This window comes from Hyla sarda, chromosome 8 (genome assembly GCF_029499605.1).
Source record: "Hyla sarda isolate aHylSar1 chromosome 8, aHylSar1.hap1, whole genome shotgun sequence".
NCBI lineage: Eukaryota > Metazoa > Chordata > Amphibia > Anura > Hylidae > Hyla > Hyla sarda.
The window spans coordinates 136556712-136570929 of NC_079196.1; the positions used below are offsets into that span (position 1 = coordinate 136556712).

Here is a 14218-nt window from a genome sequence, read left to right on the forward strand (position 1 = left end):
TTTATAGTTTTAACTGTAACATATATATTTATTTGAAATACATGCTAATGAAATAAACCGTTTCTTTTAGATCCTGTTTTTCATTCTGTGGAGCCATACACAAAGAAAGAGCTTTCTGCTGTGAGTTTTCCTGACATAATTCGCAACTATAAAGTAATGGCAGCAGAAAATATTCCAGAGAACCCACTAAAGTTTTTGTATCCAGATACACCAAAAGATGTGGCATTTGGGAAGTATTATTCAAGGCCTAAAGAAGGTAGGTTTATCTGGCTGGTATTTTATAATAGTCATGAACACTCAGCCAAGCTAAACATTTATGTGTATAGGATGATTGGTAGACATTATACAAAAGTACGATGCCCCAGCAAACTTTGCTGTTCAATTCACCTTTGGATGTAATTTAGTAAATCACCCCTTTACTCTTTTTACTGATACACAGGGATGTGGAAATCCTATCGCCCGAAGCCTGGGACATGTAGTCTGATGCGGCAAGCACCACGCGCGGCTATTAACCCTTTAGATCAACGCTGTCAAAGCTGACAGCAGCGTCTAAAGGAACATGTAGATAGCTAGTGGGGTGGATTGTCGCCATCCCCAGCAGTGCAATTGGGGGGGGGGGTAGATTGACGGGACGATCCACTGTAGAGGTGGCTGGAGGGCATAAAGATCAATAGATTTCAATAGAGCTGCTTTGATCTGTATGTGAAATCTAATGATTCCTCCTTAAATTCCCTTAAATGGGCACTGTCAGGAAATCAAAAAATTGATATGTTGTAGTACTTAAGTACTACAACATATCTCTAATACACTTTAATAAAAAAAAAGTGATTTTAAAACAGTTTAAAATCACTTTTAAATTCGGCCACTAGGGGTCGCCCTCCTAGTGGCCGAATGCATTAGGCAGTGACGTCACTAATGAATTTCGACTCGTTGAAGCCTGGCAACGAGTCGGAATTCATTCACTGCGGTGCTCGCTCCCGCCTGTCAATCAGACAGGCGGGAGCGAGCGCTTTGAAAGAAGAGGATGCGTTCAGGCTCCCTGGCAGGCCCCCGGCTCCCGGCGACAGGTAAAAATATCTATGTTGTGTCTGTTTTCAATGTGTTTTTGTGCTTTTCCGGGGGGAGGGGAGGGGGGGGGGGTAGTGGGTTCAGCGGGGCCAGGGGGGCTGCGCTGCGGGAGCGGGATGTGCGGCCATTCACCTATACAATATGCCTCCAGTTGTTTCCCCACTACAACTCCCAGCATGCCCTGACAGCCAATAGATGTCAGGGCAAGCTGGGAGTTGCAGTGGGGAAACAGCTGGAGGCGCCCTGTATAGGTGAACTACGGGCGGAAGTGTTGGCCCCAGCAGGCATCAGTGACGTGGTGCCTGCTGGGGAAGTCTGCCTGGTAGTGAGCACAGTACCAGGCAGACAAAAAGGCATTTTTTAATATGTAAAAAAAAAATTTAAGGCAGGGAGGGGGTTAGGGATAGATGGGTAATAGGCAGGGACAGAAAAAAAAAAAAAAGTGATGGTGGGAGCTACCCTTTAAATGTCAAAAAAAAGTTTAATAAGACACACATAAATCCATTCCATATTAAAAGTTCAAATCATCCCCTTTCCCTATATAAAAAAAACATGTTAATATAATAAAAATAAACACATTTGGTATCGCCGCGTGCGTAATTGTCCGAACTATTAAAATCTAACATTATATATCCCGTATGGTTAATGACGTAAATGTAAAAAAAAATACCAAACCCCAGAATTGCAAGTAAAAAGCAAGTAAAAAGTCAGATCAGTACCAAACTTATACCGATAAAAACAACAGATTATGGTGCAAAAAATTACATGGGTCAGAAAATGGCAATTAACCTGTTGGGGACGGAGGGTGTACAGGTACAACCTCGCATCCTGGTACTTAAGGACGGAAAGCGTAGCTTTACGCCGGTGGGAATTTCGGTCCCTGGCACTCGCCGGGCGGGACCGGACTGGCATGACTGCTGATATCTATCAGCAGGCATCCTGTGGCAATGCCTAGGGGGTCCTGAGACCACCCCCATGTCTCCGCAAATCGCCGGTCTGAATTTGCGGTGATTCCGGGCCAATGGGGTCACTGGTGACCCGATCGCCCGGAAAATAACAGTGATTGGAGCTGTCACAGACAGCTCTGACCATGCTAAAGGATAGGAGCAAGGTGGCAGGGCGCCACCTCCTCCTATCCCTTTCCATTGGTCGGTCAGGCTGACCGACCAATGGCAGTCGGGGGTGAGAGGGTTAAAGTTAATTTCCCCCTCTGTGCCCACCGATCGAAGTTCGGGCAGAGCGGGGGAGAAACAAGTGCGGCGAGGGTGGGAGAGAACCGGCTTACCGGAGCGGTGGCATCGGAGCAGCGGTGGCAGGAGAGACCATTGGGTGGCAGCACAGACATCAGGAGGAGTCCGGCTGGAAAGTGAGGCGGAGGTGTAGTGGTCTCCAAACTGTGGTCCTTCAGATGTTGCAAAACTACAACTTTCAGCATGCACTGACTGTCTGGGCATGCTGGGAGTTGTAGATTTGCAACATCTGAAGAGGCACAGTTTGGAGACCACTATACAGTCCAGATGTTACAAAAAGACAACTCTCAGCATGCCCAGACAGTCAGGGATGCTGGCCCTTCAGATGTTGCAGAACTATAACTCCCAGCATGCCTAGACAGTCTGGGCATGCTTGGAGTTGTAGTTTTGCAACATCTGGAGGGCTACAGTTTGGAGACCACTACTTAGCGGTCTCAAAACTGTTCTTCCCCAGTTGTTGCATAACTACAACTCCTAGCATGCCTTTCGGCTGTCAGTGCATGCTGGGAGTTGTAGTTTTGCAACAGCTGTAGGCACACTGGTTGGGAAACACTAGAGTCTGTTTCCTAACTCAGTGATTCCAACCTGTGTGCCTCCAGCTGTTGCAAAACTTCAACTCCCAGAATGCACTGACAGACAGTACATGCTGGGAGTTGTAGTTTTGCAACAGCTGGAGGCACACGGGTTGGAATCACTGAGCTAGAGTCTGTTTCCAAACTCAGTGGTTCCCCAACAGTGTGCCTACAGTTGTTGCAAAACTACACCTCCCAGCATTTACGGTCTGTCAGTGCATTCTGGGAGTTTCAATTTTGCAACACCTGAAGGTGCTGGGGTACAGGGTACATTCACACGGGTGGGGGTTTACAGTGGGTTTCCTTCTACAACTTTGAGCTGCGGCAAATTTTCCGCCGCAGCTCAAACTCCCAGTGGAAAACTCACTGTGAACCCCCGTCATGTAAATGTACCCTAAAAACACTACACTACACTAACACAAAATAAAGAGTAGAACACCACATATACCCCTACACATTTACCCCCCCCCCCCAATAACAATGAAAAGGACGCCCAAAATTTGTAACGCAATTTCTCCTGAGTACGGAAATACCCCCTAAGTGGACGTAAAATGCTCTGCGGATGCACAACAGGACTTTTGAGGCCTAGATTGGTGATTTGCACAGGGGTAGCTGATAGTTACAGCAGTTCGAATGAAAAAAAAAACACCCACATGTGACCCCATTTTGAAAACTACACCCCTCAAGGAATGTAACAAGGTGTATAGTGAGCCTTAACACCCCACAGGTCTTTGACGAAGTTTCGTTGAATTAAGAATTTGTGTTTTTTTCCCCCTGAAATGCTGGTGTTACCCCAAATTATTCATTTTCACAAGGGGTAATAGGAAAAGAGACTCCCAAAATTTGTAACCTCAATATGTGGAATTTACATGCTGACGAACTACAAGGCTCAGAAGAGAAGGAGCGCTATTGGGTTTTTGGAGAGAGAATTAGGCTGTAATTGAAGGCCATGTGCGTTTACAAAGCCCCCGTGCTGCCAGAACAGTGGACCCCCCCCCCCCACATGTTACCCCATTTTGGAAACTACACCCCTCATGGATTGTAACAAGGGGTGCAGTGAGCATTTACACCCCACAGGTGTCTGACTGATTTTTGGAACAGTGGTCCGTGAAAATGAAAACATTTTTTTTTTCATTTGCATAGCCCATTGTTCCAAAGATCTGTCAAACGCCAGTGGGGTGTAAATGCTCACTGCACCCCTTATTACATTCCGTGAGGGGTGTGGTTTCCAAAATGGGATCACATGTGGGGGGGGTCCACTGTACTGGCACCATGGGGGCTTTGTAAACTCACATGGCCCCCGACTTCCATTCCAACCAAATTTTCTCTTCAAAAGCCCAATGGCGCTCCTTCTCTTCTGAGCATTGTAATGCGCCCGTAGAGCACTTTACATCCACATATGGGGTATTTCCATACTCAGAAGAAATGGGGTTACAAATTTGGGGGGGGGGGGCTTTTTCTCCTGTTACCCCTTGGGAAAATGAAAAATTTGGGGTAACACCAGAATTTTATTGAAAAAAAAATGTTTTTTTTTTACGTCCCATTTTAATGAAAGTTCATCAATCACCTGTGGGGTGTTAAGGCTCACTTTACCCCTTGTTACTTTCCTTGAGAGGTGTAGTTTCCAAAATAGTATGCTTTTTTTTTTTTTTTTTTACTGTTCTGACATCATGGGGGCTTCCTAAATGCGACATGCCCCCCAAAAACCATTTCAGCAAAATTCGCTCTCCAAAATCCCATTGTTGCTCCTTTCCTTCTGAGCCCTCTAGTGCAGTGGTTCTAAACCTTTTTGGCGACTGTACCCCCAAATCCTGAAAGTGTGTCCGCGGGTACCCCCTCGCGCGAGGGGTACCCACGGACAAAAGGCTTATTCTTACCTTTATACTAATGCATTCCCCCTCCATTCCCCCATTTTAATTCCCTTTTGCTATTATCCCCCCCTTCCATCTTAATCCCCTTGTGCCACTATTCCCCCCCATCTTAATCCCCTTGTACCACTATCCCCCCTCCATCTTAATCCCCTTGTGCCACTATCCCCCCTCCATCGTAATCCCCTTTTGCCAATTTCCCCCCTCCATCTTAATCCCATTTTGCCATTTCCCCCCTCCATCTTAATCCCCTTTTGCCATTTTCCCCCTCCATCTTAATCCCCTTGTGCCATTATTCCCCCCTCCCTCTGATCCCCATTTGCCATCCCAACCCCCTTCCATCTTAATCCCCTTGTGCCATTATAATCCGATATGGCAAAAGGGGATAAGAAGGGGGAATGATGCAAGAGGATCAGAGCGAGGGAGGAATAATGGCACAAGAGATTAAGATAGGGGGGGTTGATTATCCCCCCTCCATCTTAATCCCCTTGTGTTATTATTCCTCCTCCATCTTAATCCCCTTGTGCTATTATTCCCCCTGCATTTTAATCCCCTTTTGCTATTATTCTCCCTCCATCTTAATCCCCTTGTGCCATTATTATCCAATATGGTAAAAGGGGATCAGAGAGAGGGGGGAATAATGGCACAGGGGGATTAAAATGGAGGGGGGGGGGGGTAATCAACCCCCCTCCATCTTAATCTCTTGTGCCATTCCCCCTTCCTCTGATCCCCTTTTGCCATATCGGATAATAATGGCACAAGGGGATTAAGATGGAGGGGGAAAAATGGCAAAAGGGGATTAAGATGCAGGGGAATAATAGCACAAGGGGATTAAGATGGAGGGGGAAAAATGGCAAAAGGGGATTAAGTTGGAGGGGGGAAAAATGTCAAAAAAGGATTAAGACGGAGGGGGAATAATAACACAAGGGGATTAAGATGGAGGGGGGGATAATCAACACCCCCCCTCCATATTAATCCCTTTTTGCCATTTACCCCCCTCCATATTAATCCCCTTGTTCCATTATTATCTGATATGGCAAAAGGGGATCAGAGGTAGTGGGAATGGCGCAAGGGGATTAAGATGGAGGGTGAGAGGGATAATGGCAGAGGGGGTGAATGAGGGGAAATGGGGAGTAATAAAGCACAAGGCATTAAATTTGAATGCCTTGTGCTTTATCACTCCACATCCCCCCATCATCACCCCTCTGCCATTATCCCTCTCCCCCTCCATTTAATCATGAAATGGAGGGGGAGAGGGATAATGGCAGAGGTGGGATGAGGAGTAATAAAGCAAAAGGCATTAAGATGGAGGGGGAGAGGGATAATGGCGGAGGGGAGGATGAGGGGGGATGGGGAGTAATTCTTTATTTATTTATGCTTTATTCTATATTACTCCCCATCCCTCTCCCCCTCCATCTTAATGCCTTGTGCTCCATCCATTACATCCCCCCTCCGGCCCACACAGTTATTAACTTTTTTATTCTTTTCACCTGGCCTCCGGCGGGACCCTGTTTGTTGCTACTTGATGCAGCACGTCCCATTCGGCGGGGCCGCACTGACGTGTGACGTTCTCCTGCGCTGTGCGTCAACTCCGCACAACGTCAGGGGAGGTCACACGTCTCCCCGGCAACCACACAGCTCACTTGCATGGCCGGTATTTGACAGTGCTTTCGCGTACCCCCGCTCAACCCGTGGCGTACCCCTAGGGGTACGCGTACCACGGGTTGAGAACCCAGGCTCTAGTGCACCCACAGAGCACTTTGCATCCACATATGAGTTAACATGAATTACAAGTTTTGGGGGGGTCTTTTTACCTTTTACCCCTTGTAAAAATGAAAACAGTGGGGCTACAATAACATGTTAGTGTAAAAAATTGAGATTTTGATTTTTTCCCTCCATTTGGATGCTATTACTGTGAAACACCTAAAGGGTTAACAAACTTTCTGAATGTCATTTTAAATACTTTTAGGGGGTGCAGTTTTCATAATGGGGTCCATCATAGGGGATTTCCAACATAAAGACCCTCAAATTCACTTCTAAACTTAACTGGTCCCTGATTTTTGACATTTTGGTGGAAAATTGCTGCTATACTTTGAAGCCCTCTGATGTCTTCAAAAAGTAAAAACATATTTATGATGCAAACATAAAGTTAACATATTGTATATGTGAATCAATATGTAATTTATGTGACATGCCCCTTTTCCTTACAAACAGAGAGTTTCAAAGTAAGAAAAATGCGAAATTCTCAAATTTTTCCTGAAATTTTTTCATTTTCCCCCAAGAAATGATGCAAGTATTGGTGAAAATTTACCACTAACATAAAGTAGAATGTGTCACGAAAAAACAATCTCGGAATCAAATTTATAAGTAAAAGCATCCCAGAGTTATTAATGCATAAAGTGATAGAGGTCAGATTTGAAAAAAATGCTCCCGTCCTTATGGTCATAATTGGCTCCGTCCCCAAGGTTCAGAATCATACCACAAAATTTGCTAAATTATCTTTTTTTTTTATTTCAGTTTCACCTCCCCAATATTTTTGTTTCGAAGCATATGTTATAGAAAAATAAAAGGTGTCATTACAAAGTACAATTGGCCCTGATATAGGTCTGTAGATGGAAAAATATAAGAGTTATGGTTATTATTGGGCGAGGAGGAAATAACGAGAGTTCAAAAAATGAAAATTGACCTGAACAAGTGAATTTTCATGAAGGACAAGTAAATTGTGCTTCCGTTTTAGTCCCTTGGGCAAGTCATTTTTTTATTTATTTCCACACCCCTGGATACAACACTAGTTTTTGTGCAACAACATATGAATCAGCCAAATAGCTTATTGTTGTATTTATTTGTTCATATATGTTGTATATATTTTTTGAGAGGATAACTCCTTAAAGTCACGTGCTGTAAATGTATGGCGATTTGAAGTTTAACTTTGAGCACATCGCCATATGGATGCGGTAAGCGAGCTTGGATGGCTGCTGTTATCTAACAGCAGCCCTCCCGGGATATTGCCCAGGGGAGTCCTGAGACCTTGTGATTTCTGAAAACTACAACTACCAGGCATGTCAGTGCATGCTGGGAGTTGTACTTTCCAACAGCTGAAGGCACACCGGTGGGGAAACACTGGATAAGGTAACAGACCCTAACTCAGTGTTTCCCCCAACAGTGTGCCTTCAGGTGTTGCAAAACTGAAACTCCCAGAATGCTTGGTCTGCCAGCATTAACAAAAGTAGTACGTAGTAACTCTACATTTACACACACCCCTACACTGATTCTCCCCTCCTCCCCCAATAAAAATTAAATATGACCCATAGGACAGTGTGTGCCAAATGTAGTTACAAAACTACAACTTCGAGCATGGCTGGACAGTCTTTGATTGTCTAGTCACATACCTCCCAACTTTTGCTGAAAGCATAGAGGGACAAGCCACGCTTAAACCGCACCCATTTCCACACTCCTAGCCACGCCCTCTGTCACTCCCTAACCACGCCTTCACCTGCAAAATGGGAGTATACCTCTTTAACAGCAATAATTTTGTCATTCTGTCACCTAAGTTTAGGAGAAATTTGTATACTTACAGACTGACAACAACCCCCATCATTACCACTACAGACTATATAAGAGATTGCATACTGTTACATCAGGCTACATCAGTTACATCATACTCTTCTCTGATCAGAGTCGTTCACTTTCCTTTTTCTTTTCCATCCAGCTCAGACCGCCATGATGATTTCTTCTGGCTATGTCACATCTCTGGAGAACATGGCAGGAAAAAAACATTTTGGGCTCCGGACTTTTCCAAGAACTATAATGCCCATAACTGTAATAATAGTCGGAAGGTCCCTCCCATTGCATAGTTAGGTCACTCCAGTATGTAGACAGCCCCCCCCCCTCCAAGAAAGACTTGCCTCTGTAGGTAAATTGCCCAGATAGCTGTAACCTGTATGAAAACCCTCATATGAAGGTAGTAGGTAGCCCCCCTATTAGCTTGGTAGTAAGTCTCCATGATAGCTTATAGGTAGTAGATAGCCCCCCATATTAGGTAGGCAGCAGAAGTATCCCATGTTAGGTAGGCAGTAGATTCCCCCCATAATAGGCAGCAGATTCCCTCCATAGGATGCAGCAGTTTCCATCATATAAGGTGTCAGTTTCCCCTATAGTAGGCAGCAGTTTCCCCCATAGAAGGCAACAGTTTCCCCCATTGTAGGCAGCAGTTCCCCCATAGTAGGCAGCAGTTCCCCCTTAGAAGCAGCAGCAGTTTCCCCCATAGTAAGCGGCAGAATTTGCCCTCCAAAGTAGACAGCAGAAGTTACCTCATAGTATACAGCAGTTTCCCACATAATGACAGCAGCCCCCCATAGTAGCAGCAGTCACCACATAGTAGCAGCAGTTTCCCCATAGTTGGAAGCAGCAGTTCCTCCCATGGTTGGCAGCAGTGATTCCCCTATAGTAGGAATCAGTGTCCTCCCCCGCCCCCCACAGTAGGCAGCACATCTCCCCCGTAGTAGGAAGAGGTCCCCCATACTAGGCAGCAGCACCACCCACCTCCCTCCGACATACTTACCTACTTCTGGTTTTCTTCACAGTCAGCTCCTGCGGCTGGAGTCTTTGGTCCTCTTTCTCTTTCGGCTCCTGCAGTTCAGTGGGTCCTTTTCTGCTCTTTCTTCTTCCTCTGCGCTCCGGTGTGACGTCACTCGTGCACTGGAGCTGCCAAAGCACAAGGAAGGGTTTGGCCTCTTATGTCTGCTGGCTAAATGAAACCACAGGCACAAGAGTTATTGACATGGTGACACACCCTGTCAAACTTCCCACTGAGTTTTGCATTTAATTGTAGATGCCTCATTAGGAGGGTTGGTAGGTATGCAGTCATGCTGGGAGTTGTAGTTTTGCAACAGTTGGAGGTTCACTGTTTGGGAAACACTGCAGTGGGGTAATTTCAGCAGAGGATGCGTACATCATTATTGCATCTGAGTCTACCAGTGATGGAGAAGAGGAAGTCCCCTCTTTTTTCCTCTTCCCCTCCTCATCATCCAGTCATGATGAGCCCCCCCCCCCCCCCTAGAAGGCGGTGCCACAGGGCATTACCAGTAGAGTTTCCCCTTACACTTGTGACCCTGTCCCCCATACTAGCAACCTTGTCCCTGGTACAAGTTTCCCAGTCCCCCTATATAGGTGACCTTATCTGGAACTGGGGTTTTCAGATTTCTGGGTTTATTGGCCACCTAGGAATCCAAATTGACCCCCCTCACTGAAATGGACTTTTTTTTTTTTTGCAGTGAAGACTTTGTCAATTTGATGGCAGCTCGAACAAACTTGTCCGCCCAACAGTTTGTGGCCCAGCACCACAGTGATTTTTTGGGTAGGCCCAATAGATGGACCCCCATCTATTCGACTTTACGTGTTGCAAGTAGGTCCTAAAGTAGCATGTGTGCCCCCTGACGCTGGACGCCTGTTAGAAGAACCCATGAGGCCATTCCCTGAGTCTAACAAAGCAATCACCAGTTTATTATCCACTGTCAGCTCACACAGGTGTTTTTTTTTTAGAACTGTCTGAGCTGGAAGCAGTACACGCTACTTGAGCAAACACAGACAAAGGTTCAGTGGTCACAGGACAGTACATAGCAATACACAACTCATGGCAACAAAAACATCTCATGTTGTCTCTGCTTGACTAGTCATTTGTACAGCGGTAAAATTATTTCCTTTTCGTGGGCATCTATGCCCTTATTGCATCTCATGATTTTATTTGCCTTAGCAGCAGCTGCCCAACACTGGTCACTACAGCTATATTTACTGTTAACTAAGACTCCCAAGTCCTTTTCCACATCAGTCGTCCCAAGTGTTCTCCCATTTAATACATAATCCCATCCCAGATTGTTCCTCCCCATATGCATTACCTTACATTCATCAGTCTTGGACCTCATCTGCCACTTCCCAGCTCAATTGGTCCATAACAACACGTTAGACTACCTTAGGTACTGATAAAACATCTGGTTGCAGCCACTTCCTGGTCAGAGGGACGTTGTCAAACAGCTGGGAACGTGGTGGCTTATGCACTGATGACTACTAGGGTCACATCCAAACAAGCCAGGATCTCTGCTTTGAGTTTATCAAAGTCCTGGGCTGCCTTTGATTCAAGATCAAAGTAAGCTTTTTGTGCTTCTTCTTTGAGGAATGGGGCCACCAAGCCCACCCAATGTGCCCTGGGCCATGCTTCTTGCATACCTGTCCTTTCAAAGCAAATATTGGTTCACACGAATATCTCTTTGCGTGGACTGCATGTTTGGCATATTTTCCACACAATGTCCACCTCCTACAGCATCTGGCTGTCTTTATTTGAGGCCTCTACAAAAGTAGTCAGCTGGGCTACCAGCAGGTAAATTGCTCCTTGCTGTGCTGCATTTTTTGCATTGTTGCTCTCTGGTAGCCTCTCGCTGAGCGGCAACCAATTGCACCAAGGTTTTCACCACATCACCAATTTTTGTGACACTGAAGCCCGCATCCTCCACCAATTGTGTGCTGAGTTAAAGGGACACATTTCTGTCTTTATCCAAATCAGGCAAACAGCAGCAAGTTCGTGCAAACTGACACTGGGTCAGGTTTATTAGAAAGGTTACAAGACAAACAAAAATAACAGTGCAGCAACAAAAGAAAAACATTGCCTGTCTGGCACTTACTATATAAGTGATGACCCCCACTACCAGCTGGATATCTTCTTACAAAAACCCCACACGTCCAGCAACCTTTACTCACATAAGCCTATCCCACAGACATCTGCCCCCTTGGCTTCTCTTTTATATCCGCGCTCTCATTCACCTTAATTAATCACCTAGCAGGTGAAAGGCTCTGGTGTTACCTTACATAGAAAAGGAACCTGGGGAAAAATACCTCCCTTCTACCACCAACCCACAGCATTTATATACATACTAAAGATGCAAATCCAAAAATGTTGTAGTATCTTGTAATACTTTTTTTATTGGACTAATAGAATTTTGTAGAGACAAGCTTTCGGGATTCCTCCCTTTATCAAGTCCAAAGCAAATCTAAGCTCACAAGCAGAAGACACAGGTTAACCTAATGTCTAGGAGCGGAGTACCCCTTTAAAGGAGTATTTTTCCCTTGACACATATTAAGTATTGTGTGTATTCTTTGCTTAAAAATATGTGCCGAGTGAGGTATAACCCAAATGACCAGTTGATTGTTTGAATAAATGTATTAATGAGAGGCAAGATAAAGCCTCTAGATGGTTAATGATTTATTAAATGTGTTTGATTATGCTATAGACCATGGTTTTGTATATGCAAAAAATGATTCAACAACAAGGGATAAATGAGGAGTAGAATAATTAAAAATCAAATCCAGGGGGCACATTGGAAAAGCAACATAGATAAATCTAAAAGTAAATCTGTATCATACATAGTTAACAAATATACATTATTATTTTGTTTTGCAGCTCCTGAACCCATGGATATTGATGGACCTGACCGAATAGGTTACATTAAAACTGAACTAATTTCAGTATCTGAAGTGTGAGTATTTCGTACATATATACAAATAGAAGTATATAGCTGCAAGCAGCAATACAGGTGGCTAAGCTACACTGCCGAATTATAGCATGATTGCTGTGACCCCTGATGGTGGAGAAGGTGATCGTGGACATGTGTGCTAATTTTCACATTGTTCTGACCAGTAATTTCAGAAAAAAGTATGTTTGCAAAATATTGCGCAATCCAACATGGCGGCTAAATCATGTGATCAAATGTGGTACAGAAAAAGATCATGAACATGTCTGCTAATTTTTATGTTGTTCTGACCTGCAATTTCAGAGAAAACTATTGGGGTTATTTATCAATAATGGTCTTGGCTAGTTGTTTTTTGTGGTTTGTCTAGAAGTGTTTTATTTTTGGCAGTGCTGCTCCAAATTTATCAAATTGTTGCAGTGACTATGATAAATTTTGTGCAGATCTGCACCTAGATAATTTTCTATCCCGCTTTCATATCATGTCTATCCTGCTTCTAAAGCTAGGTTTCCATTTCTTTTCCGGCGTTTTTTTCACTGAAAAAAACGCCAGAAAAAATGCCAGTGCAATTTCCTGCATCTGACGTTTATTCTGGCGTTTTTGCAGTGGAAATTGCATTTTTTTTTTTTTTTTTTTAAAGGATGCAGTATGGATGGGAAAAAAATGTACCATATTTATCGGCGCATAACACGCATTGGCGTATAATACGAACCTTCATTTTCACAGGGAAATTTGAGAAAAAATGTATAAATGTAAAATAAATGACTTGGAAGCACTGAACTAAATGACTTATCATTCCCACAACTTTGATTCCCCCTGTTCCTCAGTTTGTCCCCCCCCCCCCGCCCCCCCACCCAATTCCCACATCATTCCTCCCCTTTTATGAGCCCTTGTGCCACATTTACCTACCCCCCCCCCCTCGATCCCCTGTGCCTTCTTTCCCCTGTGATACCCCTGCCTCATTATTCCCCCCTGATCCTTACTCCCCCCTGCTTGTTATCCCCCCTGCTCGTTATCCCCCCTGATCATCATTTCCCCCTGCTCGTTATCCCCCCCTGCAAATTTTTCCCCCTGCAAATTTTTCCCCCTCTGCTCGTTATCCCCTTCCTGCTCATTATCCCCCCTGCTTTTTATGTTTTTTATACTCCATTACCTGGCCGCACTCCGGCAGGCTCAGGTCAGCGGCGGGTCTTGCAAGGCTGTATGGCAGGTATGTTGAGGATGAGTGACGGTGTCAGGGACATCACACCTCATTCACCGCAGCTGCTGCTGTTGAACTTTAACAGGCAGCCAGCGCTGAGGCCACAATGACCAGTGGCGGCTGCAGGGAATGAGGTGTCATGTCCCTGACACCGTGCAGAGGAGCCGGCAGGGGCATCACTCGTCCTCGACATACCTGCTGTACAGCCTCGTAAGACCCAAAGCTGACCTGGGCATGCCGGAGCGCGGGCGGGTAATGGAGTATTAAAAACAAAATGCAGAGCAGGGGAGATGTGTTGGCCCGCAGGACCCACCGCTGGTCACAGTTTTAAAGTGGCCGCAGCCAGGCTGCTGATCTTTAACAAGCAGCCGGCGATGCGGCCACTTTGAATCAGTCACCAGAAGATTTATCGGCATATAACATGCAGGTAGGGTTTTTGCAATAAATGTAAGTTTTAAAAGTGAATGTTATACGCCGATAAATACGTTATTTAACTACATTTTTAATTTTTTTAAACTAGATTTTAATACATTTTTAATAAAGTGAGTGTTTACTTTTTTTTCAATTTTTTCCTTTTTTTTTTGGTAGTACTACTACTTCCAGCATGGAACAGATTGTTCCATGATGGGAGTAGTAGCATCTGTGCTAATAGACAGGTCATCCCTGGTGCAGTGACACCCGATACGATCGTCCATAATATAGCAGAGATGCTGAGTGCTTGCATCTCGGCTCTGTACTCCGG

The 14218-nt window shown here is 44.9% G+C and overlaps 1 protein-coding gene across 5 annotated transcripts in view; it reads left to right on the top strand.

The window, feature by feature from the left end:
• STAT1 (signal transducer and activator of transcription 1) overlaps positions 1-14218 on the top strand; it is a 1320138-nt gene that overhangs the window by 1213957 nt on the left and 91963 nt on the right. For all 5 annotated transcript variants that reach the window (XM_056535944.1, XM_056535945.1, XM_056535942.1 and 2 more), the window contains 2 exons: positions 71-256; positions 12209-12284. In XM_056535944.1, the coding sequence (XP_056391919.1) occupies positions 71-256; positions 12209-12284 (262 nt within the window). The remainder of the gene's footprint in view (positions 1-70; positions 257-12208; positions 12285-14218) is intronic.